Raw genomic sequence first — 18,174 nt, 5'->3', positions numbered from 1 at the left:
TTGTTTACTAAATTCAGAATTGTTAAGAAAAGAAGTCCAGTTGTAAGCGAGCTCTGCGATTCGACCCGATGAATGAAAACTCCTCCAGTTCAAATCCCCTCAGAGAAACAGTCAAGAGACAGATATGGTCTCAGAATAGCACAGAAATGGTCCAGTGTGTCGATGTCCTCGCGGGCCATCCTCTCCATGTCTTCGTCCCGGAAATCCATTCCTGTTCAACTTTTTGTTGTTGTGGTTTTTGGAAGACGACGCGCCTCGACTTCAGAATTGAATCCTCTTCAGATGTCAGGTGTACGTTGGTTCGGATTCCTTCTTTTTCAGCTTTTCCCGTCGTTCTGCATTCTCTGGAGTGCGATTATGAGCTCCAGTAACTTGTATTTCCAATCTAAGAGATCTCCAATTTTGCGCAACTGCTGCGCGCACTCGACAACAGCGGCTTGCTCTGTATGGGCAAGAAGTGAAACTCGTTACGTTTCAAGTTGTAATCATAGGTATTTTTAAATATAATGCTTGTTTGAAACATATTGATTTACCTTTCTTTGCCATTTCAGACCGTGAGTTTGTTTTCGGCAGTGTGTTCAAAGACTCAGACTGGATGAATGATCAAGCGCTCGTTCCTTCAGAAGCGGCTGACTGCAGTGATATTACTTCTCTGAATTATTGTTAGAAGCCTCTGCTCTTAAATAGCTGACTAGTGACGTGTAAACAACGTGACCAAGAATTCCCGTCGACGTGGTATTTGCATGTCCAGTTTCCGTGTTTTTACATTGCATCTACCTGTTCTTCATCAGATCAGATGAAGGCTGTCCCATTGAACTGATAAACTGACCACCTTATGCACTTACATAAGCCTACTGTACACTGTGTACATTGTGAGAACGATAACAGAGACTGTAATTTCTACTGAATCTGTATAACCTATAGCATACTTGTTTTTTAGAAACCATCACTGAACCGCAATAACACGATAACATGACCTTATAAAGCCTATAAAATGGGGAAGATGTGCAAGTTTAAGAACATTGTTTATTCAGCCTATTTTAAATTGTAACATATTTAGATTGCCTATAAGTTTATCATGTAGCCTACGTTAATGCATCACTTAATTTAGGCTATTAATAAGTGAAATAAAAAGAAACATTTGCTAATTTAGATGTCATAGCACAAAATGTAAAATTATGAAAAGAGGCCATCTAATTATCGAGACAGCTGAACTTTTACAGAATATGACTTTTAATATTCTTAATATGTTTTTTATGTCATTTGTGTAAAATACTAAATAAACTGTTCTATTGTAAAATGCATTCAGGTAATTTAGTTGAATAATTGAATAACCAATGACAAAGCATGCAGAATACCATAAATATTATTCTAAAACTTATGTATTATGACTTAGCCTATATATGAATATTTACATATTGCACATTTTTTAATTGAAGATATATTGCAAGATTATGAATTCAAACTGAATGATTTAACTCAGTTAGTTTTTAATGAATCACAAATATATCTGAAATGTACATCAAACTCATGCAATTATTGGAATAACCCCTGAAAAAGAATAACGCTTTATAACATCTACATTTTACTTAAAAAACATCTTTTTTACTTCAAAATAAAAACAATATTTTTTACTCCACAAATCTAAAAACATCCATCATTAACAAATAGATAGGCTACACAAACTTTGATATTTGCCAAATCTAATGTAGTACATGTACAGATGAAATTACATTTATCCTATAGGGCTTTATAGCCTAAACACATATAAAACTCCTACATTTCCTAATCATTGTGTTTTAAATGGAGTTTCCCTCGTGAGCTGGAAGAAATTCCATGACGAAATAATTCCATCTAGTTTTAGTTTCACTTGTTCAGTATTGCTTCTCTTCAGAGGAAGTCTCTCTTCTGGACGCTGATTGGTAGAGGTGAGCTGTCATTTTTATTATCGTATCTTATTATTATTCTAAGAAAAAAGAAGCTAACAAATAGTTCACTGAGTTCATTTCTATTAGGAATGTGGCACTGGGAGTATTTTGTTTTTCTGAGATCTCTTACGTCATTATCACGTGACGTGTGGGTTACATTTAGCCTACTTTTGGAGGAATGAGAAAATCATAAAAACCTGGAGCCTATGTTTACTGTCACGTGATGCAAACCACCCTAATTAATAGTCGTGAAAAAAAAAAAGATTTACTACAAATTAGGCCATCAGGTTTATTGGGTTTATTATCAGATATTAGAGATTCTCTATTTAATTATTAAAACGGCATTATTTTGTTTATGCTCTTATTGCCCTACTAAAATACTAAAAAAAAATGATTAACCTGAACACAAGATTGCAGTAAAACTAAAGGTCATTTGTTCAGGAGTGTCCAGCAGTTTAGCAGCGGTTCTTCATGAAGGGAACATGCAGTGCCAGATTCGCCCAGTGGGGGAAGCATAGAGCAGGGCATAGAGCAGGGCAGGTGACGTCACTCCAGCCGTCAACATTGATTAAAACCCAAGCGGCAACATTCTGATCTGAAAAATGAAGCCTACCCGGAAGTGCGAAAAACTGCAATACATCGAAAATCCGCTAGGGGAAGGTCCCAAAAGGGAGCAAATGTCCATAGCCCCCATGTTAAAATGTCCGTTTTCACAGCATAAATTCATGTCTTTACAGGTTGGTCCCATGGACTTTTATTGTATTTTTCGATAGGTTCCGAGTGCCTGACAACGGTGAGGGTAGTGAATTTTTTTCTAACTCGTTAGTTTAGATCGTATTTAGATATAAAATGTATGACAATAAGGGCGTGGTTAACTTTGATTGACAGCTTGATTGACAGCTGACAAGGCAGCGCCACGGAGAATGACAACATAAGAAGCGCCATTTTTTAATACAGTTGACATATAATACTACTGTTTCTGTATCATGAAATGTAGTTTTAAGAGTTTTTCAGGCGAGAATGTAGTTGTTTAAAGCTCAAATCTGTGGTTTATTTAAAGATTTATGAAAATTTTATCCAGTTGATCCAGCGATGACCGGGTGCTCGGCGCGATGTACCCCGCCTGGAGCAGTCTTTCATCGGCTTGACGTTCTGAGGTTTGCCGCCAATGCCGCGGACTCTGGCGTCTCTGTAGTGGTTAAACATGAGATATAATTCATCTTGTGTATATCTAATGGGCGATTTTTGGTCTCGTGAATCTATATTTTTTTCCCTGGGCAATCGTTTTGGCTGAGGGGAAGTTTCATAACTTTATAAGCTATTTAACTTTACCGATGTATAGACTCGCGCTGACTTTGTATGTTTGATTGAATTGTTTGCTTTATTTGTATAGCTTCTTATACTTATACTTTTATAATGGCTAACATTGATAAAACTGAAATTTAACAAAAAGAGACTGTGTTGAGTTTTTGTCATTTTAAATTTTAATACAACGAAGATGATATGTAATGTTGTTTACTGAAAAATCTGTTGTTTAGTACAAATGCACATATTGCCTGGACCATAAAATGTTTAATATTTTTATATTATATTTAAAATGAAAAGAGGCAGGTTTGTGTTATATTTTGTTTTGTTTTTCATAAATAGGCAAACGTTATGTGCAGTTGAATATAATCAATATGCGTTGCCTGAACCACATTTGTGTGGCTATAATGTTTAAGATTTCTTTAAATGAAAACGAAAAGAGTTAGTATGGTGTTTTATAACATATTTCGTTGCCATAGACTGTAAAAAATAGTTCGTTGCCTGAAATATACACTGAGATAACCGGAGTAGCAGGCAGGCGAGCTGAGTGACGCGCGCTGCGTTAGAAGGTGGGCGGGGTTAGGATTTCCCAAGATTTTCCAAGATGGCGCCGCCCATACCCCCCATAAACGGCTTCAAACCCGTTCTTCAGAAAGTCTATGGGTGACGTCACAGACGCTTTGTCCATATTTTTTACAGTCTATGTTAAAACCATAGACTGTAAAATAATATGATGAGATCTTTCATGTACCATGATTTATGTCTCTGCCGTTTTATTTTTATTATTATTATTATTATTATTATTATTTTTGTCCTATGATTGTGCAAAATTGACTTCATTTGTTTAATATATGCTTTTTGGAAATGTTCTATATTTCTAAGAAATGTATGTTTGCACTATTGTAAAACATTTCTTGATTAAAAAAAAAATAAAAAAAAAATTGGGTGGAATTAAAAAATACAACAACCATAGACTGTAAAAAAAAATATTAAAACGAATAAAATACATGTTTATTTATTTACTTACTTATTTGAATTATTTATTACATATCTTTTTTCTAAAACATAAATGCATCATTCTATACTAGTATCATTGTTTACAAGTGAGCTATTATAATGCAAAAGAAATAAGATTTTATAAAGATGTGACAGTATGGACTCCAGTTAATAAATGTTTTCTTTAAAATAGAGAAGGGCCAAGAAAGAGTAGAGATGGGCAAATAAAAGTAAAAGTAAAACACAGGCTAAAAGAACTGATGCGAATCAGAGTAATAATAACTTGAATGCGCGATAAGACCAAGCTGTCATTCAAAGTAATCAGACAGCAATAATAACTGGGGAAAATTATACAAATGTCTAGAACACGGATAGAGAAAGCTAAGCTTACAAATGCCCTTCAGTTCAACAGTTTATATCATAAACGGCATACGCCGTTGCAGTTTAGGTGGACCAGCAGGTGGCGCTGTTTCATAACATATTATCCCAGTCATGGAAGACAAAAGTGTCGGGAAGTTACTTTTCATAAACTATAATATTGAATCACTGAGAATCTGGACAAGACGGTAAATTGATACTTGATTTGCAATTTAGACCCTGGATTATATTTGCATCTCGATCTTTATTTTCTTACCGAAGGCTTAGTACCTAGTAGGCCTACACGCGTTAACAACCCTGTGGGAAATCAAGTTTAAAGGGATAGTTCACAAATTTACTCACCCTCGCGTCTTTCCAAACCTGCATAATCCTGAATGCTGCTGGGGTCCGAACAACACTGGACCCCATTGACTTTCATTGCATGGACAAAAAAACTGATTATTTATTTATTTTTAAAACAGCCTACCTTCTTTTGTGTAAGGGTGAGTAAATGATCATAGAATCTTCTAGCTGGTCCAAGTTTGTCCATCCTGAACCAGCAGCAAACAGCTACAATCTGGTCTCAAGGTGGTCAGACTTGATGGTTTTTGTAACATGGTAGCTGGGTAATGACAAATCTTCGACCAATAAATGACAGCTACCATCCAAAAGCAGATTTACCCGTTTATAAACTGATTTTGTTTTCAACAGGGGGCCTAATGGCTACTTCTGGATTAGACTCAGATACAAGTCAGATTTATGAAGTGCTAAAAATGTTGTAAAAAGAGAAGCATTAAGATCTAAATTAAGCAGTTGTTCTTGTCAATGCACTGACATAATGATGCATGTTGCTGTTGGATTTGACACCAGATGAACACCTGTCTGGAAGAAGGTGTGTGTTTGTCTGTGTGTGGCATCTAGTTGTTTTTGCAGACGAGAGATGCTTTACACCAACAGTATCCAACTGTTGAAAAGCAGCAAAAGGACCTTTTATAGCAGGTCTTTTCTCAGTACACGCTGCATCTGGTGGTTTCTTTTATACCATCAACAAAATATTGATCACTATTGCTTTTCAAAGTGTGCCATTAGTTGTGGACTATTAAGTTCTTGTTTCAAAGAACATGCCTGATGCCGTTTGTATTGAAGTATTGATGACTGTTTGCCTCTTTTTGTCCTTTAACACAGGGTTTGTCAACCTTTAAAGGAGAACTCCGGTCAATTTTATCATTGAGCTAATTTTTTTGTAAATTTGGAGTGCTGTCAATACAGAGAACAACGACAAAAATCGGTGTTGCCTACACCGTGTTATCCTCTTTTTAAAATTTGCACCCTGTTGACTTCAATGGGGCAATATTTAAACCTGCTTTTAGCCTCTTAACATCCTTGATGTGTCATTACAAGTGCACAGGTCATGTGAGTGATTCCTTCAGAGTGAACGCGAGTCAATCTGACTGCAGTAGATGTGGAAGATAGGGATAAAAATGATATTTATTCAGCCAGCGCAAATACCTGTATTTACATCCTGTTTTCGGTCGAAGTCCACAGTAATCGATTGTCGAGTTCACTCGCGTGATCATAGGTACTAAACCAATGCGCGTGAACTCGACAATCGACTACTGTGGACTTCGACCGAAAATAGGATGTAAATACAGGTATGTGCGCTGGCCAGGGACGGACTGGGGCTAAAAAACAGCCCTGGACTTTCTCCCAAATAGGCCCATCATCCGGCCATTCGCCTCTAGCCGTGTGCGACAGACACTAGTCAGGATGTGCTGATACTACAGTATATGCCACAATACTGTAGCCTATCAGACAAGGTATTCACAGCAAGTAACATCTCAAAACCAATTATGATAATTGGGGTTGTATTTATTAATGAAGCCTCAGCCTTCAAATAAAAACAAAAAATGTACAATGCCATAAAATACAAATAATGAAATGTCACTGGCTACAGTAACCCCAAATTACACAAACTTGTAATTATAAAACATATAGTTACTATATACCAGGGTCCAACTTTTTTGTGTGCGAGGGCTACCTCAAGGGATAAAATAATCTAGAAGGAATTTTTATTTCTTACTCCAATATTTATTATACATAACATGGTGAAGCTTTTTTACTTTTCACCATCATATGGGAAATAATAAAATATCTTGATATTCTGGTTCAGACTTACATGCGTTTAAAAAAAAAAAAAATTCCAAAACAATTTTTTTGTTGATTTTCTATAAACCTATTGTATGTGTTATCAAAAACAGTAGCCCAAACATTTAGTATAAATATAAATGAAAAAAATAAATAAATTAAAAAATAAAAATAAACTGCCATAACTTCTAAACAAAACATTACTGCATTAGGCTACATTTTACATGACTATATTAATATAACAGCATTTTTAATATGAATACAGGCACATTTCTGCCAAAAAAGTTTGTTTTACTAAAGTTAATTCATAAGTTTTGGTGTGAAATGTCTTCTAACTGGTTTGTTCTTGGAACAATGTTTCGCCTGTTTTTTTTTTTGTTTGTTTGTTTTTTGCGTCAATATGTTGAGAATATCAGCGCTGTTTCATCTGGCTTTTTACAAGCTTAAATCACATAGTCATTTGTGGGTTTATAATAGAGATAGAGAATTCTGCGCTGAATTTAAATGCTTCTCAGTGGATCGCGCAGCTCTGTGTATAAATGTTCGCGTGATCGAGATCAGCGTAACGTGCTTTGGCCGCGATCGCTGTTTTTTGGGCCGAGCTAATAATGCGCTGCTCAGATCAAACAAGTTTTGTTCCGCTTTTTGAGATTTTGCCATTTGATGTTTCTCATACGCAACGCAAATGACAGCGTATAATCAAAGAGAGTTGGGTAATTTTGTGGAGGCAAAAGTTCAAATTGAAACGTTTAGTTGAAAAGGTCGCAAAAATTATACTATTTATTCGAAGTCTGGAACCCCGACGGCAAGTTGTGGCTATTTATAGAATGTATTTAGCGGGCAACTCACGTTGGAGACCACTGCTATTCAAATATAATGTAAGCAAATTTAAAAGTGCAGCCTTATAAAACTAACTTTCTGTCAGTGGCTATAGGCCGACTCTTCTTCCTCAGTTGTTGTTTTTTACACGTAGCATATAAGTGATCGTATTAGTGCCCCTGCTGTTGGCTGTTCATATTGCTTTATTAGATTTTTTTTTTTTTTTTTTTTTTTTTTTTGTGCCGACGGCCCTCGGTTGGACGGCCGTTCTGGACTTTTCCAGAACGCACAGATTGTCAGTCCGTCCCTGGCGCTGGCTGAAATAACATCATTTTTATTCATATCTTTCACATCTACTGCAGTCAGATTGACCCGCGTTCACTCTGAAGGAATCACTCACATGACCTGTGCACTTGTAATGACACATCAAGGATGTTAAGAGGCTAAAAGCAGGTTTAAAACTTGCCCCATTGAAGTCAACAGGGTGCAAATTTTAAAAAGAGGATAACTCGGTGTAGGCAACACTGATTTTTGTCGTTGTTCTCTGTATTGACAGCACTCCAAATGTACAAAAAAATGAGCTCAATGTTAAAATTGACCGGAGTTCTCCTTTAAGCTCTAAGCCACCCCTTCTGATACAGTAAGTTTTTTTGTTTTGCTTTTTACCATAAATTATAGCTAATAAACTAATAAGTTAATTAACTAAAACTATTTGGTTTTGGTATGATATTTTTTACATTTAAAGAATTCACTAATGCTCACCAAGACTGCATTAATTTGATAAAAATACAGTCAAAAGTATACTATTGTTAAATATTATTACAATTTCAAATAACTATTTTCTATTTGAATATATTCTAAAAAAGTCATTTATTCCTATGATCAAAGCTGAATTTTCAGCATCATTACTCCAGTCTTCAGTGTCACATGATCCTTCAGAAATCATTCTGAAATGCTGATTTGATGCTCAAGAAACATTTATTATCAACGTTAAAAACAGCTGTGCTGCTGAATATTTTTCTGTTGAAATCATGATACAGTTTTTCAGGATACTTATATAAAGAGCATGAATGGATGACGAGTGAATTTGATTAATCATTCAAAAGAACAGCATTTATTTGAAAAAGATTTTTTGTAACAGTGTGAAAGTCTTTTCTGTAATTTTTTATCAATTTAATGCATCTTTGCTGCATAAAAGTATTAATATATTTTATTAATATGTATTTATTTATTATTATTTGCAAAAAAGGATTTTTAAACATCAGTCTACAATCTCTTTGGAAGTATTCATGCCCTCTCTCTCTCTCTCTCTCTCTCTCTCTCTCTCTCTCTCTCTCTCTCTCTCTCTCACACACACACACACACACACACACACACACACACACACACACTCACTTTGTGCATATTCAGTTTGTCATTGTTTGCAGACAAGGATGCATTCTAGTTTTGACAGACAGGTAATGTTTTCCCATTTAGGCCACATAATGTCGCTCAGCCTCATTTAATTTACTGCATACCATTTAAGACGTGGCTCTGTGAGCCTCTGTGATCAGGAGAGAGCTGTCAGCTCGGCTCGCCTGAATGCCTGCAGCTGAACCGGCTGTGGGCTCAGCTGATGACAGGGAAGTCATTTAGCTCCAGTGACAGGCCTGAGAGAGCGAGAGCTTGAGACTGCTCTAAAACCAGTGCTCACAAAGGAGAGAATAGAGCTGCTCATGAAGGGATGCTTTGTGCATCAGGGAGGATGAGCCCTCCTGGTCTCACACCCATAGATCCGGTGCGATCGCATCATGCATACCGCCGACGTGCCTGTACAACCCACTATATTCAGTCTCTAGTATCGCTTCTCATGCAGGAAGAACCTCAGGTGTCCGAAGACGCCGCTGATGCTGAAGGTGTTGATGATCTTTGGCCTGCTTCTGCAATTTGGGAACTCCTGGCGTACGTTCTCCGTGACCTCGGGTTCAATCATAAAGCGCTGAGGAAGTGTGGCCTGCTTTGTCAGACAATCGGCAGAGCTGCAGTTTTGAGCTAACAGTCCCTAAGGGGCCCGAAGACACAGCGAGGGTCCTGAACCTCGATGTGATGCTGTTGAAAGACAGGATTTCCCTGGACAGGAACCTTTCCCTCGTCGGACCCCCAACCTTCTCTGGCCCCGTGACCCCGTCCTGTGCACTAGAGCGCTGTCACGCTGGAGGGAGTGCGGGAGGCATAAGCCAGGACAGGAAGCCACGAGTCTTCCACAAGCTCCTTGGGGGTCATCGCTAGTTTCCCTCTACTGTAGCCATACTTGAGCCGCCCTCTCGTCCCATTGTTCTGGCCCAGTAAAGCCACACACGTTTCCTCAAGAGTTATTTTTGCCTGACCTGCTATGCTGCCTTGATTTATAATGGTTTCTGTCTTGAATGGGTCTTTCCCTTTTTCTAAAGGTGAGGTCACTTTTACCGTTGCTCTGAGAAATTTCGCGGGCGAAATCCAGTCATTCCAAAAGGAGCGTGTGCCATCAGGAGTTTTGCATGAGGACAAAAAAGTTCAGATTTCGGTCATGTTCTTGTTGGTCACGGGAATTCACCGCTCTGACCAACAGAAAAGTGACTATTTGAACGTGACTTTTTTCTGTTCTGTGTCATACATTGCTACATTATTGGCAATAGACAGTTGACTTTTTTGCTGTGGAATTTCACTAAATTCACTCAATGGAGTTTCACGTGAGGGTGAAAAAGCACCCCACACAAATTTCACTTGTGCTGGTTGGTCACATGAATTTATTGCACTGTCCACCAGAAAACTGCTTGGTTTGATAGTGACTTATTTGTGAGCTTTGCTTTATACATCGCTACACTGACAATAGACACTGGTCCTATTTTTGCACGCCAAATTTAGCTGAAATTCGCTAATGTGATTGCACCTTTAGGGTGGAGTGGCAAAATGGGCGCAATGCAAAACAGCATCTACTCATTGACCAAGCATCTCCTGCAATAGCTTTAGCTGTGCTACATCAACAGCACGTATGAATACTTAAGCATGGTCCAAAGTCAAACTGTGTTGTAATGCATATTCACTGCAAGCACTCATAAGGGTGTGGCAGTTTGCCTAGGTGTGGTTACAGTCTGTGGCCATTAGGAACATTTACATTTATTCATTTGGCTGAGGCTTTTAATCAAAGGGACTTCTAATTAGGAATTCTACAGCACAAACAGCAAGTGCTACATTCGAAGTGCTGCAATACAAAATTCTAAAGTTGTACAAGCTAGTACATAGATGTACAGATGGCCCAGAAACTATCTGGACACTTAAAAATGTATTATTGTCACTGCCTTACATACAACACAACAAAACCGAGAATCCAATAAATGATTATTTTTTTATCCATCTTGTCCTATAGGTTATTTTTAGTGTACACCACCATTTGAAGATCTGGGTCGATAAGATTTTTAAAGTATCTTATGGTCATCAAAAGCTGCGTTTATATAATCAAAAATACTCAAATTTAAAATAACTGTTTTCTAATGTAATATATTTTAAATAGTTATTTATTCTAGTGGGCAGCTAAATTAACATCTTCAGTGTCACATGATCCTTCAGAAATTATTTTAATGATTTGATGCTCAAGAAACATTTCTTATTATTATCAATGTTGAATCTGTTGTGCTGCTTAATATTTTTTGGAAACATAATTATTTTTTATGATTCTTTGATAAAAAGAAAGTTCAAAAGAACAACATTTATTTGAAATAGAAATCTTTTGTAACATTATGAATGTCTTTACTGTCACTTTTAATCAATTTTATGTATTCTTGCTGAATAAAAGTATTAATTTCTTTCAAAAAAGAAAATAAATCTTACAGACCCCAAACTTTTGACCTCAATGGTGTTATCGTTGTTGTGTTAGATAATGACAAATGGTTCAACCTTCACTAAACTGTGCTGAAAATGGTGTTATTTCATTCAGGTCAATCTGTTCAAAAGGCAAATTGAAAATTTTCCAGGTACTGTGGGGACATCAGCGCTGTGTGTCACTGCTATAAGAGTGGCAGTACAATCAGTGAGAAAAGGGCCGAGCACTGAGCCCTGAGGTACACCAGCGGTTACACAACCCACACACTACAGGATAATCAGGAAGATTCTGGGCCCAATTCTCCCCTTCCGACAATCCTAGGAAAAGTCCCGATTATCTTGATGTTTCTATAGATTATCTTATCAGATTTTCCTGTGGTGGGAGGTTTATTAAGAGTGATTGAATCATCAGGGCCACCATGTTGAATATTAACAATCAGAAATCCTGTTGTGTGGGGGAACCCCGAGGACAAACAAACTCTGGATTGTCACGTGAAACGAAACCCAATCAAAAAGCGAGCTGATGGGAGACAGAAGCATAACACAACTTCATCCTAATCTTCTTGTTTCGCAAATTTTCTGTTAAAAGCAGGCCAAAGACTATTATTAGGCCTACCATTTTTTTCTCATATTTGTTTAGTCTAAAGTTAACAAGATTTTCTGTGGGTCACATGCAGATTGAAGCAGAGAGGATGCAGGATCTACAGTATATAGGCCTTTATTGAACAAACTCAAAAATCTTTGACTCAAAACTCAGGATTCTCACGGGCAGGAACTACGGAAGCCCGTAAAAAAATAAATAAAAAGAAATTCTGTAGGCCTAAAAAAAAATATAAAAAAAAAATTCTAGCATTTCGAGAATAAAGTCGAAATATTTCGAGATTAAAGTCGAAATATTTCGAGATTAAAGTCGAAATATTTCGAGATTAAAGTCGAAATATTTCGAGATTAAAGTCGAAATATTTCGAGATTAAAGTCGAAATATTTCGAGATTAATGTCAAACTATTTCGAGATTAATGTCAAACTATTTCGAGATTAATGTCTAACTATTTCGAGATTAATGTCAAAACATTATGAGATTAATGTCGAAACATTACGAGATTAATGTCGAAACATTTAGAGATTAATGTCGAAACATTTAGAGAATAAAGTCATTACAAACGCAGCCTCATTGACGTAACGTGAAACACACTACAGCCCCGCGCCAGCCGCCACTGTCCACACATCCATTAATGCAGAGGCCGTACGGTTTAAGATTATCGTACGAGGCAACGTGCCACAAAGTTTGGACCAGGATTGTGGTGTAGTCTTCGTGCTCATCTATACGCAACGCCATCTGGGTCGAGCACACTCAACAGTAACCGCACTGTTTCCCTCTTCACCGTAAATCCTTTCTGGATACATTTTAAGTGCATCATTCTGTATCCAATCATTTGGCCGGATCCCGTTATTTCCTCAGATATAAGGCTGGCTACCTCCATCCAGTCTGAAAGTGTTTTCGCCTGTAAAGTCTATTCCGGCGCAGTATATTTTGTAACGTCCTAAGACAAATGGTAATGCCATTTTGGTAGATTAGCACCTGTAGAATTTCCTCTTGTTGAAAGCCCAGATAAAAGTAAAAAGCTACTGTTATGTTTAGATCCATGTCTGAGGCAGTTCGACTTCACGAGCGCAGGTCTTTACTAAAAAAAATATTACGACTTTATTCTCTTAATGTTTCGACTTTAATCTCGAAAAGTTTCGACTTTAATCTCGAAACATTTTGACTTTAATCTCGAAACATTTCGACTTTATTCTCGAAACTTAAACATTTCGACTTTATTCTCGAAATATTTCGACTTTAATCTCGAAATGATAGCATTTTTTTATTTTTTTATTTTTTACGTTGCGGTTCAGGGCTTCCGTAAGGAACAGAACAACCAATATAGAATACGGCAGCCGACAGACAACTAAACAGGACTAAAGCCGGGCTTAAATACACAGGGTCTATTAGAGGGCTGGACTGGGACAAAAAATCGGCCCAGGCATTTTGGCCCGGACCGGCCGACTATATGATCATAAACACCACCCATCTTTGCACGCCCTTAATTATATGCATACCAACTCCTATTCATTAAAACAACTAATGCCATGTAATGAGTGAGTAGCCTAGAAACAAATGAGAGTTAACAGATGAAATAAGTAAAAATGTGACATTTATTAATACAGTTGAACTACTCCACAGTGATGAATCCTAAAACAAGCTATAAGCTGCATTGGCATAGCAATAGAAGTTTTTCTCACAGGATTTTTGTTAAAACTATGGTGGTGGGACCTCGGCCCTTCTAGGGGGGTACGGGGGCATGCCCCCCCGTGCGAAAATGTTGTGCATTTTAATGTTAAATTCATCAATCTGGTGCACTTTGAGAGTTCAAAATTAAAAGCTCCAACCCATATTCAGTGTGCAAATTAAACAAAGAAAAATTCAAACCTCTTTTAGTTACAGTGTCTATTTACATTACACCTACTACATAATAATAGTTATAATATTAATCCAATGACAGTAATAGTCATATTTTGTAAAACAAATGCACTAAAAAATAAAGGAAACTTTCATAATTAGTGTTGTACCAATTTCTATACTTGAAAGAGATAAGCACATGATCTTTTATTTTGACGCAAACTGCATCAAGCTTTTATTTTGGCGGAAAACATGGTTTACAAACGCCTCATTAAATTTCTAGTGAATTGCGTAATCGTCAACTATGCAGATGTGGAAATAATCTGTAACTGGGTTATGGGTTCTGTAGTAAACTCAGAATCGAAGACCAGGAGACTTGGTTGTTTCTTCAGCAGGATTCTTTATTGAGAACGCGAGCTGTCGGTAGCTGCAGTCACCAAAGTCTGTCTGAGTTCTATACAGTATAGTTTTTATACATTTACAAGGAGGTGGGACTTTTGGAGGTGGAGACAAGTCAAACAAAGCAGAGGGATGATTCTTGATTCAATCAAGAATAAGCATAACACTATCATTCAAATGATCCAATCAGCCTGATAGCATCACCCATACCTTCACATGATAATAGACAAAACTTGGAGTCATGTCACTGTTCAGGAGGTGTACACAGATACAAAGGTTAATGTCCGATGACTGGGTTGCTTGACTTAATCTTCTTTGAACTGTCAACTCACATGAACATAAATTAAACTGTCATCATCTATGCCTCACATGAACATAAATTAAACATATTCCCACATTTCCCCCTTTGAGAGTTCTAATAACTCTCACAAAATACAAATTTAGATACTTAAAAGTTAAATCTTGTAACTTGAAAAAGTTACAGGCACATAGCATATGTTCTGTGTTGATTTTCTGTAATTGCATGTTGACACAGAAACAAACATGTAATTAGGGTCCGTGAAGTTCTCACGGGTAATATTCTTTTATGGTTGGACCAGTCATTTTCTCTTGCGAGGCGTGAGTCATCTGTTGAATGAAACACTTGATACTGTGGACGCATACGTAGAATGCCAGTAGAAGAAATAACAGCAGAATTGCTATTTCTCTAATCCACAGCCAGGGTTTACCAATCAAGTTTCCGAACCATGAAGAATTGTCTTCAGTCATATTAACCAGGTGCAGCACTCAGATAATGGTGCAGGCTTGTAGTCTTGATCATATCGATGGATGACTGAAGGTTTTGTATTTCTGCGTTGTGTATTTTTTTTTTCTTCTTTTTCTTTTGTGATTGGCTTGTTCAGCAGTGGGTGTAGTTGTCTTCTTGAGGTTGTGGCTTCATATGCAGGTGAGACGTCGTTGCATATGGATTTTTGGAAAAAACCATCAAGTTTTATCTGCACACTGTAAGACAGAAAACAGAAAAAAAAAGAGAGCAGTATTTCTTCAAAACACTACGGTTGTAGCAGTTTAAACACAATGGTTCTATCGTTTTCAGAGTCTACTGTTGTCGTTTCATTCTTTCCCTATTTCTTAATTTATTTGACACCTATGGACCAGTGAGGTAAGGATGGACTAAATGGGGAAAGGCCTATGAGGTTGTCTTCACCCTGGATTGGCCCCCGACGCCTGTTGCGTCAGTTCTTTCCAGGGCCCTCCCTGGTCTGTGTGTCCTATTCTGTCCCTGTTGTGTGCACACTGTACAGTGTGTGAGAAAAATTGGCACATTTCCATTCTCCAGTGAAACATCAGTCCTAATAAACATCATTAACAGAGGATGGTGTCTGATTGTAATATTCTGTGGCTTAACATTTAAGGCTGTGAGTATACTGAATGTCCCCCAAACAAAGGCTGTGACAGTCAATAAGTCTTTCATCTTTGTTGTAAGTTACTGGGGAGATTAAGCAATCACAGCCCAAATTGTTAACACCTCAAAAAGCTTACCCACGAGTCCAATGACGAGGGGAGTGGTTGCTTCAAAGTAGCAAACAAATGTAGTAAAAGCTGCATAACATTGTTAACTTGTCTTAAGTTATTTTTATTTTTTCGACATTCTTTTCCAAAATGTCCGTGCTTGCCACAGTAAGAACAACTGGCTTCTCTAGGACTTTTGCGTTTCTTTGGCTTCTCTGAATTAACCTTAACAGAAACTGCTGCAATTCTTACTCTCTCTTTGACATCAGAGTCTCTTTCCCAAATAGCTAAACTGTCCAAGTTGTCTTGCAGGGTTCTACTGGACCATGTTAATTCTAAGTAAGGCAATGCATTTCTATGTTCTGACAAAAGACCATCGGACCATGCGCGAACTAGAGGACCATTATGACCTAACACCTTCTCTGGAGTGTCGGCAATTCCGCTGTAAGCGGCAGCAGTCTGGCAAAATCTTTCTGTGTACTCACAAACAGTTTCATCCTTCTTCTGTACACAACTAGTAATTTTCAACCAATCCACTTTCGGTCCAACAATGTCCTTTAACATTTTCAGAACTTCCTCTCTCAATTCATCTTTACTGGCTTGTTGCAGTTCAGAATTGTTTACAGCACTTTCAAAATCATTGAATTCTGAATCAGTCAAGATCTGTGATATTAGCTGGGTGACTTCAGCTAGAGTCATATCATAGAGTCGCATCTTTTTGGACAACTCTCTCCTAAACTCAGAAAAATTTCTTTGCACTGATGGCAAACTTTCAGCAATTCTCTCAATATCTTTAGGACCTAAAGATGTTTTGACTGCTTGTGGCTGCAATATGGGGGTTGCAAATGAAACTGTATCAACACCTTTTCCCTGAGGCTTTTGTCTAGCTACGCACACATCAACTGCCTTTACAACTGCATTGACATTGTCCTCTTTACTATCAAAAGACTGTAAATCAGGATAGCTTTCATCTGACTGTTGGTCTTCTGTGTCACATTTGGTTGAGGCCTTGAGGCCCACCGTTTTCGTGAAACAGGACACTTGAGTAAGCAATTGTTTGTTCTGATCGTTTAAAGTAGCAATACAACGAGCTTGTTCTTGTGCAATGGATAAGCTAAATTCTCGGTGACAACAGATGATGCCTTTCAGATTTTTCTTCCTGATACATGCACTCAACACTTTCTTGCAATCTTCAATTGACCACACTTTCTCTGGATCAATGCCAAATTTCTTTGTTAAATTCAATCTGACTGGCTCAGTCACGATGGAGTCCATGTGCTCTGATAACAAAGACTTGAATTCACTATCTGTCCAAAAAGGTGTAATCTGTCTAGTACTTTTCCTAAACATTTTGTGAATTTCTGTTACCACAAACAAACACTAAAAAAAAAAAAACTTCTCTCTACTGTCTTGCAAACAGAGGGTACAATTTTATTAGCACATGAGGCTAAATCTAATTCTAAAGCTAATTCTCTAGCTTACAGATAGGTCTTCTCTAGCAAGAGCATACACACAATATTAACATGTAACTGTTAATCTTCCCTGTCAACAACAGAGGATCAATTTCATCTCTAAAAGAAAACTTTTTAGAGGCTTATCTTTAGTTAACCAAACTCTACAGCTGTTTGTTAACTACTTCTCTGAACGGCGCAGAGGAAAACATTTGTACTGGTCTGCATTGGTTCTTTTAATGGAGTGAAACTCACCGAATCGTTGGTTGTACAGAAAACATTCGTCTGGAACTCAGTCAGCTTTGTTGAGATCTTTGAGCTTGAAGTTTCAAGATTCAGTCTGGGACTCAGTCAGCTTTGTTGAGATCTTTGAGCTTGAAGTTTTCAATCTGGAGGAAGCTGGAAAGCTTGAAGTTTGAAGATTCAGTTCTTTGAGTTTCCTTTTTTTCCATCCGGGTCGCGGCACCAAATTGTAGTAAACTCAGAATCGAAGACCAGGAGACTTGGTTGTTTCTTCAGCAGGATTCTTTATTGAGAACGCGAGCTGTCGGTAGCTGCAGTCACCAAAGTCTGTCTGAGTTCTATACAGTATAGTTTTTATACATTTACAAGGAGGTGGGACTTTTGGAGGTGGAGACAAGTCAAACAAAGCAGAGGGATGATTCTTGATTCAATCAAGAATAAGCATAACACTATCATTCAAATGATCCAATCAGCCTGATAGCATCACCCATACCTTCACATGATAATAGACAAAACTTGGAGTCATGTCACTGTTCAGGAGGTGTACACAGATACAAAAGTTAATGTCCGATGACTGGGTTGCTTGACTTAATCTTCTTTGAACTGTCAACTCACATGAACATAAATTAAACTGTCATCATCTATGCCTCACATGAACATAAATTAAACATATTCCCACAGTTCCTACACTCATGACATAGCCTAAGTGTTTTGAAAGTAGTTCTGCTTTTACCGCGGACT

At 37.5% G+C, this 18,174-nt stretch overlaps 1 protein-coding gene across 1 annotated transcript; it reads right to left on the bottom strand.

Moving 5' to 3' along the window:
• Positions 1-642, bottom strand: pmaip1 (phorbol-12-myristate-13-acetate-induced protein 1). Its single transcript, XM_079861716.1, has 2 exons — positions 534-642; positions 1-442 (listed from the first exon to the last, which is right to left on the bottom strand). Exons 1-2 carry the CDS (start codon positions 544-546, stop codon positions 318-320), a joined length of 138 nt encoding a protein of 45 aa, XP_079717842.1. The 5' UTR covers positions 547-642; the 3' UTR covers positions 1-317.
• Between the last annotated feature and the right edge of the window lie 17,532 nt (positions 643-18,174).

This window comes from Squalius cephalus (genome assembly GCF_949319135.1).
Source record: "Squalius cephalus genome assembly, chromosome: 24".
In the NCBI taxonomy this organism is placed as follows: Eukaryota; Metazoa; Chordata; class Actinopteri; order Cypriniformes; family Leuciscidae; genus Squalius; species Squalius cephalus.
This window is presented reverse-complemented; position numbering and strand designations above follow the sequence as displayed.